At 40.2% G+C, this 10,835-nt stretch overlaps 1 protein-coding gene across 2 annotated transcripts in view; it reads right to left on the bottom strand.

Moving 5' to 3' along the window:
• CSNK2A1 (casein kinase 2 alpha 1) overlaps window positions 441–10,835 on the bottom strand; it is a 55,585-nt gene continuing 45,190 nt past the window's right edge. For both annotated transcript variants that reach the window (XM_018057661.1, XM_018057662.1), the window contains exons 8-13: window positions 10,660–10,770; window positions 9,817–9,918; window positions 6,012–6,112; window positions 5,132–5,280; window positions 3,852–3,938; window positions 441–1,833 (exon numbers count right to left, since the gene is read on the bottom strand). In XM_018057661.1, the coding sequence (XP_017913150.1) occupies window positions 1,718–1,833; window positions 3,852–3,938; window positions 5,132–5,280; window positions 6,012–6,112; window positions 9,817–9,918; window positions 10,660–10,770 (666 nt within the window). In that variant the 3' untranslated portion in view covers window positions 441–1,717. The remainder of the gene's footprint in view (window positions 1,834–3,851; window positions 3,939–5,131; window positions 5,281–6,011; window positions 6,113–9,816; window positions 9,919–10,659; window positions 10,771–10,835) is intronic.

Here is a 10,835-nt window from a genome sequence, read left to right as displayed (position 1 = left end):
GAAGAATTTTTCCTAGTCCCCACAAGCAGCTACTGTAATGGAATAACAGGAGAAAATACAGAGCTGATGGTTTTGCTATTGTGCTTAAAAAACTAGGCTTCCTCAGTGAAGCACCTGATAAACTTAGGTGGTTGGATTACAGTGGAAAATCCACTTTACACACAAACACACAAAAACTGGTGACTTTTCCCATCCCCAATCCCTGCACTGCTGAGACACAAAATGATTTTATGGCAAAGGATCCTTAATCCCCAGAGACGCTTTGGCTTGTGGTGCTTTTTTAAGGCCTCTCTGCCCTGCCCGGTACCATGGGTTGAACGAGGGGTGTATAAAAATGGGGGCCTTGGGAAGCCTCCATGGTACAGGGCTGCAGGCCCTTCAGATGTGAACGTGAGACACCCACCCAGCGAGACCTTTACACAGGGAACTTAAATCTAACCTTGATAAATAAAACCAAACGTTTATTTACACCAAAGAATTCCAACACTGGATCTTTCACATATGAAGGACAAAGTATTATATATATACACACAGCAAGGGGTGGCAGGGCTGTAACAAGAGAGTTTAGTTTTCCCACAATTACAGGTCTACCATTTCAGTTTCACTGGAGATAGTGGCTCTGCTCCTACCACTCAGATACATTTATAAACCTGAGGGGCAGGTCTTCTCATTGGATGGCATATGAGGGAAGGGGAAGGTAGGAGGAAATGAAGGTAGAAAGCTGAAAATAAACTTCAGTGGCCACATCTCTCATTAGCTCTTAAACAGTTGCTAGCATGAAACCTACATAGACAATTTTTTTTTCCTTTTGTAAAAAGCAATAAGTTATGCCCAATAACTAACTGAATTCAAAAGGGTCAAGTCAAAGAAAACTGAAAAAGATTTTACCTTTCCCCTCCTACCAACTATAGAGCATGTTGGGAGATGAAAGGGCAGAGGACCAAGGTAAGGAGTCTGGGAGGGATGGTATTAAAGTTTTAAACTAAACTGAAACTAAATTATAAATGAGCTGGATTTAGGTTAGGTCAATAAGACATGATTCAAACTGCACAGAAGTTTTCAGGACGTGTCTGCACTGTGGGTAGATTTTCAGCATCTCAATGTAACTAAGACATATTTCCACTAGATTCACCAGGATAACCCCACTGAAGCACTTTTGGAGTAAAGTGATATAAGTGACTAACAGTGTACTGCTCTTATAGGTTGGGTCCTCCCTTCCTCCTTCCTTCCCACCTCCCTCGAAGAAGCTACATTTTTGTAATCTCTGGAGAAGAGTGTGAAGTACAACCCCCCCAGAGTGTGGGATGGTTAGGGGAGCAATGGTAAGCATGGGAAGAAATCTCCACCCAAACACAGCAGCTGGAATTGAGGCTGGTTTATCTTCGATCTTTAGTGATGAGAAACTGAATTTGAAAGGGGAGAAAAAAATTTGTCCGTGAAATAGTCCACCTGCAGATAATTTTTCAGGGAATCCCCTGAGTTATGAAAAGTTCGAGTTAAAAAAAAAAAAAGAAAGAAAGAAAAAAAGAAAAAAAAAAAGAAAATCAGCCTATTATAATTTTTTTTTTTTATGACTGAACTACTATAAATCCACAAGCAACGGTTCAGACACGGTGCTTCTGAAGTATTTCACCCCTCCCCACCAGGCGCAAGCTGCATCAAGGGAGAGAGTGGACTCCCCAACCTCTGCTCAGGCATCAGGAGACGGAAGGGGCCGTTACTGCTGAGCGCTGGCGGCAGCTGGAACAGGCATCCCAAGGGGGTTGGCAGCAGCAATCACTGGTGAGCCCGCCAGAGGTCCAAGGGGTGAAGGGGTTGGCACTGAAGAAATCCCTGAAAGTAAACAGCCAACAGTGAGCTAGAAGCACCAACCACGGAACTCTTAAGTCACCAGTTTTTCAAAGCACCTATCTCAAAAGTGACACAATAAATACTCTCTTTATTGAAGGCGTCGCCTTAATTTTTACAAATTAATTTCAAATTAAATCCTCACAAATTAAAATTTAAGTTCCAATAAATTTAGAAGACAGAAACGGAAATTTGGAGAGTTTGAGCAGTTTGTCCAAGGTGCACAACTAAGCATGTACAGCTATGTATGCTTGGATTCTAACCCAAGATTGTCTAAGATAACACTGTCCAACCAAACCTGCTCTGTAACCTGTACTAACATGACAGTCACTAGCCACATGTGACTACTGAGCATTTGCAATGTGTAACTAAACTAAGCAACTGATTTTACAATTTTATTTGACTTCAGTGAATTTCAATAACCACATGTGGCTAGTTACTACAAATTGAACAGCAGAAGGCTGGAGTCAAAGTTCATGTGCTCGTGGCCACTGTGCCTAGAGTCAGCCGGTGCAGAGAGGATCATTTCTCATCTCTAAGTTAAAACAGTGTTTTAGGATTTATTTCCATTTACTTTCTTGACCATATTACCTGTTACATTGTACTCAGTCAGCTAGTTCTTTAAATTTTCAAAATATTATATATATTTTCTGAATAGGTAATATGGTTACATGACTCAAATAACTGCAGAAGATACAGTGAGAATTCTCCCTTATCCTGTAACTTGGCCAACTTACAGCACTATTTTTGGCGGTGTATCCGTCCAGAAATATTTTATGGGTCTACTTGAATTGTATAAAAACATGCATGTAAGAATCACATATAAGAACTTGATTCTATGTTTTTGCCCATTCCTAGTCTTGAGCATGGTTCTGCATCTTGCTTCTATTCACCTCACATTACACCTTTGAGCTGAAGCTACAAAAGAAGACGGAACACTTGTTCTTTTCTGAGTATATAGTACTCTGCTGAAAGGATGCCCCATAATTCATCTTATCAATTCCTTATTCTACAAGGAGCTGTTTTTAATGCTCTCTGATTACAAATATGGCTAGAATGAGTAACCTTGTGTATGTATCATTTTGCACACTTGCATGATACCCAGAGGTTGAACTCTAGAAGGCAGCTAGTTCTTTAAAAATAAATAAATAAATAAAAATGAGACAACAGCCATTTTTTGAAGGTGCTGGAGTAGGTACTTTCACAAGAGGACCCATGTGGATGCTGCCCATGTATATAATTCTTAGGGGACAGGCCTATGGTTTCTTTTGGGTAACTGTGGTTTCTCCTCTGTAAAAACTCACTCTAAATCATAATGACTCAACAACAATAAAAAGTAATTGCACAAAAACCACTGTAATTTACTAGGCACCCTGTAGCTGCTCTGGAAAAAAGAACCATTCTTATACATACATGTGCCCATGTACAAACCCCATCTCTACTCTCCCTCATTTTCTCATGTGATGAGTACCACATCATCTACTGCCACTTTAACTTGTGAGATGAAAGGATCTCTCTTCATTCTTAATGGCTTGTTGAGACTTTCAGGTCCCAAATAACTTTTGTGATTCTGGCCTCAAAGAGACTGTTGATACCTTAACTCAGTGATGCCCAACCTTTCTGGAACCAGGAACTGATTTCACGGAAGCTAATTTTTCCATGGACTGGGGTTGTGGGGAATGGTTTCGGGATGATTCAAACACATTATATTTACTGTGTGCTTTATTTCTAATCTAATGGCACTGCTGATCTGACAGGAGGTACTATTCTGTGGCCCAGAGGTTGGGGGACCCCTGCTCTAACTATTAGGGAAAATAGGTTTCAAAAGCATCCTGAAACCTGGTGGAGAGAACCACACAAGTCAGTATGTTAATAAGGTAATCATTATAGAGGAGAGCCATAGACATCAGGCCACAAAGAAGGAGCAAAATTAAGAATGACAATTGACTTCTATATATACATTAAAAAAAAAAAAAAAAAGGAAATTTACCAATGACACTGACCTGACATCATATTGGCGCTGCTGACAGGCGTACTGCCCCCTGGCATGCTAGATGAGCCCATTCGAGCCTGGTCCTTCACAACAGTGTCTAGAAAAAGAGACAAAAATGTTAGGTTCTGTTATGCTTGAAGAACTGAACTAATGGTCTAGGGTCTTATAGCCGCTATCCTGATTCTTTACATTTTATTTAGACTCTGTATTATTCCCCTAATAATAGAATTGAGGTGTCAACTACCTTCACTATGAAATCAACAAGTAATATAAATTAGAACTATTTTTGCTTAAAACTGTGACAAAGGCCAACTATTAAAGTAAATGGTAGGAAAATGAAGTAATCATAGTAGAGCTAATTTCTAAAAAACAAAAAAAAAGGTATTTACTTTCGGCCATGCTGCATGGCATGTGGGATCTTAGTTCCCCAACCAAGGATTGAACCTGTGCCCCCTGTAGTAGAAGTACAGAGGATTCCACTGGATTGCCAGGGAAGTCCCAGTAGAGCTAATTTAAAACAAAAACAATCCTGTTATAGTTTAACAAGACAATACAATCTACCCTACCTTTTAGTATTATATTATGAGAATGAATGAGTTTTACTGCAGTTGGTCAAGCATGGTGCCAAATGGGCCAAAACTACAGGTTTGATCAAGTTACTGCTACGACCACAGACTTCACTCTCCACCTCGATTAGCCTGTCAGTCTGCTTCAAGTACAAAAGACTGAGCAAGAATATAATTGGTTCACTGAAACACCATTCCACCACTCCCCAAGGAACAACCTGATACTAAAGCTAACATCACAGTGAGGATGCAGCGGAGCTAGCTAAGTGGCATTTTCACTCAAGATAGCAGTTAGCTATATTCACAAACCTAGATCAAGGTGTTCATATAATTAGATTTTCAAGCCTCTCTGGCTCTCTCCAATGAGTGATTAATAGGACAGACATAGGGCTGTATGTTCTAATCCAACCACTCCAAACTAGCAATGAGAACTGTCACCCACATAGTAAGAAAAGAAGTTTATTTAGGGATGATCATGTGTCAGGTACTGTTAGACAAGAATCCTCTCAACAATTCTGCAAGACAACTGCCATCACTATCCGTATTGAAGAGACCAAGGCTCACTGTGGGAGAAGTAACTTTGCAGCAAGCTAAGTAAGGGAGGCTGGGATTCCAATTGTGTTTTGTGGGTCCAGAGTTTTCTTCACAGCATATATTCTCCTTTACTCTGTACAGTCTGCTGGGCAGGCCTGCAAGGCTCTGTGGACTGAACAGCTGGACTCACAGAAATAAGGGTGCTCCATGGCCTCTCTTGCAGTGAGCCGTGATTGGTGGTCATATCGCAGCAGCTTGTCCAGGAAATCCAAGGCCTCAGGACTGACAAGGTGCTGGTTTTCACTGTGGACAAAGCGTTCCCATCGCTTACGGGAATGTCTGCAGAGCCAAAAGGGAGAATGAGAAATGGACCCAGGGGGAGAGAAGCCCAACATTTCAGTCCTACATTTTCCTTAGTGGCTAGCATTCCAGCCAATCACAGAGGTCAAAACTCAAGAGCTAACTGTAGAGACTGGAAATGGCAGTGTTGTAGAAAAGGGAAATCTGGGTCCAGACAATCTTATGAAACAGACATAATTCAGGTTAAAGAAGGCTGGGCTGGCTGGCCTCCTCCCAACCCCCACCCATATTCCTGGCATCTCTACTGCTCGGCCCCCAAAAGCCTTTGTAACAAGAAAGCCTACCTCTTCCCATTAAGTGGTGAATGAGTTAGTATTGGGTCTAGTCACTACTTTTAGAGTCTACTGTCTGTAAATCAGTCTGAAACATGCCCTTTCTATGATTATTTCTTTCTCTTAGATGGGGTTTTATCATCTACAGAAGCAAGATAAATCTAGATCTTGATTTCTGACTCAACTACAACCCTTCTATTAGACTCTACAAGGTGAGGGATCCTCTGCCTACAACCTCCACACTCCTGTTAGTGAATCTGGGAAAATGGCCATACAATCCAAAGCTTTCATCACAGGCTTGCCTATGCAGCATCCTGCAGCAGTGGACCACAGACACTTTGCAGGCAAAGAGAACATTAACTATTTTGGGAATCCAAAGTATCATTTTACATCCAAAGTGCTTACGGCGCAGATGCATAATTTTGTTTTATGACTTACCTGCCCAAGATATCATTGAAACGTGGATCTAATTCAATGTTGTATTTGTCAATATAGTCATATAAATCTTCTGTCCCCAGAACCTTGGCTATCCTCACCAACTAGGATTGAAAGAAGACAAAACCCATACCAAAAGCATATTACATGATTAAATCAACAATAAACCATGATCAAGTTAACAAAATGGGACCATCATGGCTACAGGTATGAATGTTACACCAATTTACTTCAAATTTCCTTGCATAGCATGAATGGATTTCCTTACAACATTCCCTAAATTACTACCAAATGTGAACATATCAATAATAAAAAACAAACTGTTTTATAACCTGGTTCCTTCCCTCTGGAATGCAAAAGTAGGAAGTCAAGAAACACCTGGAGTAACAGGCAAATTTGGCCTTGGAGTACAGAATGAAGCAGGGCAAAGGCTAATAGAGTTTTGCCAAGAGAACGCACTGGTCATAGCAAACACCTCTTCCAACAACACAAGAGAAGACTCTACACATGGACATCACCAGACGGTCAACAACGAAATCTAACTGATTATATTCTTTGCCGCCAAAGATGGAGAAGCTCTATACAGTCAGCAAAAACAAGACCGGGAGCTGACTGTGGCTCAGATCATGAACTTCTTATTGCGAAATTCAGACTGAAATTGAAGAAAGTGGAGAAAACCACTAGACCATTCAGGTATGACCTAAATCAAATCCCTTATGACTATACAGTGGAAGTGAGAAATAGATTTAAGGGACTAGATCTGATAGACAGAGTGCCTGATGAACTATGGACGAAGGTTCATGACATTGTACAGGAGACAAGAATTAAGACATTGCCCAAGAAAAAGAAATGCAAAAAAGCAAAATGGCTGTCTGAGGCCTTACAAATAGCTGTAAAAAGAAAGGAAGCGAAAAGCAAAGGGGAAAACAAAAGATACACCCATTTGAACGCAGAGTTCCAAAGAATAGCAAGGAGAGATAAGAAAGCCTTCCTCAGTGGTCAATGCAAAGAAACAGAGGAAAACAATACAATGACAAAGACTAGAGATCTCTTCAAGAAAATCAGAGATACCAAGGGAACATAAATTTTATGCAAAGATGGGCTCAATAAAGGACAGAAGTGGTATGGACCTAACAGAAGCAGAAGATATTAAGAAGAGGTGGCAAGAATACACAGAAGAACTGTATAAAAAAGATCTTCACGACCAAGATAATCACAATGGTGTGATCACTCATCTAGAGCCAGACATCCTGGAATGTGAAGTCAAGTGGGCCTTAGAAAGCATCACTACGAACAACGCTAGTGGAGGTGATGGAATTCCAGTTGAGCTATTTCAAATCCTGAAAGATGATGCTGTCAAAGTGCTGCACTCAGTATGCCAGCAAATTTGGAAAACTCAGCGGTGGCCACAGGACTGGAAAAGGTGAGTTTTCATTCCAGTCTCAAAGAAAGGCAATGCCAAAGAATGCTCAAACTACTGCACAACTGCACTCATTTCACACACTAGTAATGCTCAAAATTCTCCAAGCCAGGCTTCAGCAATACATGAACTGTGAATTTCCAGATGTTCTTAGAAAAGGCAGAGGAACCAGAGATCAAATTGCCAACATCCGCTGGATCATGGAGAAAGCAAGAGAGTTCCAGAAAAACATCTATTTCTGCTTTATTGGCTATGCCAAAGCCTTTGATTGTGTGGATCACAATAAACTGTGGAAAATTCTGAGAGAGATGGGAATACCAAACCATCTGACCTGCCTCTTAAGAAATCTGTATGCAGGTCAGGAAGCAAAAGTTACAACTGGACATGGAACAATAGACTGATTCCAAATAGGAAAAGGAGTATGTCAAGGCTGTATATTGTCACCCTAAATTATTTAACTTATATGCAAAGTACATCATGAGAAACGCTGGGCTGGAGGAAGCACAAGCTGGAATCAAGATTGCCAGGTAAAATATCAATAAACTCAGATATGCAGATGACACCACCCTTATGGCAGAAAGTGAAGAAGAGCTAAAGAGCCTCTTGATGAAAGTGAAAGAAGAGAGTGAAAAAGTTGGCTTAAAGCTCAACATTCAGAAAACTAAGATCATGGCATCCGGTCTCATCACTTCATGGCAAATAGATGGGGAAACAGTGGAAACAGTGTCAGACTTTATTTTTCTGGGCTCCAAGATCACTGCAGATTGCAGCCATGAAATTAAAATACACTTAATCCTTATAAGGAAAGTTATGACCAACCTAGATAGCATATTAAAAAGCAGAGACATTACTTTGCCAACAAAGGTCCGTCAAGGCTATGGTTTTTCCAGTAGTCATGTACGGATGTGAGAGTTGGAGTATAAAGAAAGCTGAGCACAGAATTGATGCTTTTGAACTGTGGTGCTGGAGAAGACTCTTTGAGAATCCCTTGGACTGCAAGGAGATCCAACCAGTCCATCCTAAAGGAGACCAGTCCTGGGTGTTCATTGGAAGGACTGATGTTGAAGCTGAAACCCCAATACTTTGGCCACCTGATGCGAAGAGTTGACTCATTAGAAAAGACCCTGATGCTGGGAAAGATTGAGAGCAGGAGGAGAAGGGGATGACAGGGGATGAGATGGTTGGATGGCATCACCGACTCAATGGACGTGGGTTTAGGTGGACTCTAGGAGTTGGTGATGGACAGGGAGGCCGGGCGTGCTGCAGTTCATGGGGTCACAAAGAGTCAGACACGACTGAGCGACTAAACTGAACTGAACTTTCCTGTGGTGAAGTCTTGTCCCCCACCCCCCTGCCCCGCCACACCGCAACAGCCTAGCTGAAGATGTTACTTCCTTTGGAAAGTTCTCCACTTCATCAGACCACTCACTCGCATTTTAACTGCCTTTGTGTATCTTATCTACACTTTTACCGACATTTATGACTATAACTTATTTTCTTATACATTTGGTTTTCTTACTAGGTAAGACTGTGAAAAACCTTTTGTGGGGCAGAAGGCTACCTTTTTCCTATATTCCTCAAACCTGAGTGGCATCTAACAAAAAGTTGCTGATTTTAACTGAATTTACCCGGTATTCTTCAACTGATATGAAGAGTAGTCATTAGTCATTTTCATATGAGTTGTAATATGTTAGTCATAGGTAAATATGACTTCATAAAGTTGTCTTTACATAACATTCTTGGAATGATAAAATTGCAAAAATGAGATTACAACATAGTAGTGTGAAGGCCAGGGGGAAGCTGGTGTTGACTACAAAAGGGCATATAAAGGATTCCTGATCTCTGTATTAATATCCTGGTTGTGATCCTGTACATAGCTGGCAAAAAGTTCTATTTGGGGGAAACTGGGTAAAAGATACTATATCTCTCTATATTAATTATGGCAACTTCACGTCAATTTGCTTCCCTGGTGGCTCAGCTGGTAAAGAATCCACCTGCAATGTGGAAGGCCTGGGAAGATTCCCTGGAGAAGTGAAAGGCTACCTGCTGCAGTATTCTGGCCTGGAGGATTCCACAGACTGTATAGTCTAGGTGGTCACAAAGAGTCGGACATAACTGAGTGACTTTCACAACAATTTACATTATCTCACATTAAATCACTGTGCTCAAACAAGGCAACAGTACCTCCACAAGGCCCTGGAATCATTAACTGAACAAGCCATTAATTGAAAATTATTGCATTCACAGATTCTAATTTATTAATAGCTCTCAGGTAGGGGTTAGGCATTTTTATTTTAGCAAGATCCATTGCAGTTTCTAAGGAGTAAGCAGATCTGGCCATTGCTAGGGTACATCAATAAATTTCCCAATAGGAACAACATATATTACCTGATCATAATTGTCATGTCCATGGAAAAATGGCTCCTTCCGGAAGATCATACTCGCCAGCATACAACCCAAGCTCCACATATCCAAACTATAATCGTACATCTGCATTAAAGAAAACGTTGTCATCACACATGAAATGACAAGATGAATCTTGTCACTTCAAATTAAAAAAGCTCTTTTTTTAAAAATAGAAAAACAAATAAACAAATCCCACTCCATTGACTTTAAGGTCCAAATACCGGTATCTTCATATTTCTTTTCAGTCTTTCCTTCTATGCATTTCTACTTATACTCTCTAACCTTCTCATTTGAAGTCTGTACATACTATTTTGAGTTACTTTCTTCACTTACATAAGAACACCCATAAACAAAGTTTATGGAAACCTTTTAATGTGTACCATTATTTTACAGCATGACTGTTTCAGAATTTAATCTTTAGTGTACCCTATAGTAGGACAGTGTTTTTCACCATTATAAATAATGCTGTAAAGAATATTTTTATGTATAAAATGTTCTTTGAATTCAGTGCTATACCAGAAAAGAAGTTTCTAGAACAGAGCATGAACTTCTTTCAATTCTAAAACAAGCTCTGGAATTTCTAATTAGAAGTGTCTTTCTCTTCAGTTAGGATCAAATGCAGATTTATTTATACTCTACTGACATTGTGACAATACACACAAAAGTTGTGGTAGATGAACTGAAGAGATTCATATCTGACCCTCCTATAAAAGGACAGTCACGGATGTGCAAAAACGGCCCATTCAAAACACAAAATAACATTTTTAGAAAATTACATGCAAAACAAACATAGGACAAAAATTTTATCTGCCCTTCTCTTCTTACCTGATAGTCTACAAGTAGCTCAGGACCTTTGAAATATCGGGAAGCAACTCGGACATTATATTCTTGGCCAGGATGGTAAAACTCAGCCAAACCCCAATCTATTAGCCGTAGCTGAAGGGAGAAAAAAAGATAATAAATAAGTGTATCTTATTTAAGATACCCTCCACAGTGCCATT

The sequence above is a fragment of the Capra hircus genome, chromosome 13, assembly GCF_001704415.2.
Source record: "Capra hircus breed San Clemente chromosome 13, ASM170441v1, whole genome shotgun sequence".
Lineage (NCBI taxonomy): Eukaryota > Metazoa > Chordata > Mammalia > Artiodactyla > Bovidae > Capra > Capra hircus.
Note: the sequence above shows the minus strand (reverse complement) of the source record. Positions and strands in the feature narration are given on the sequence as shown.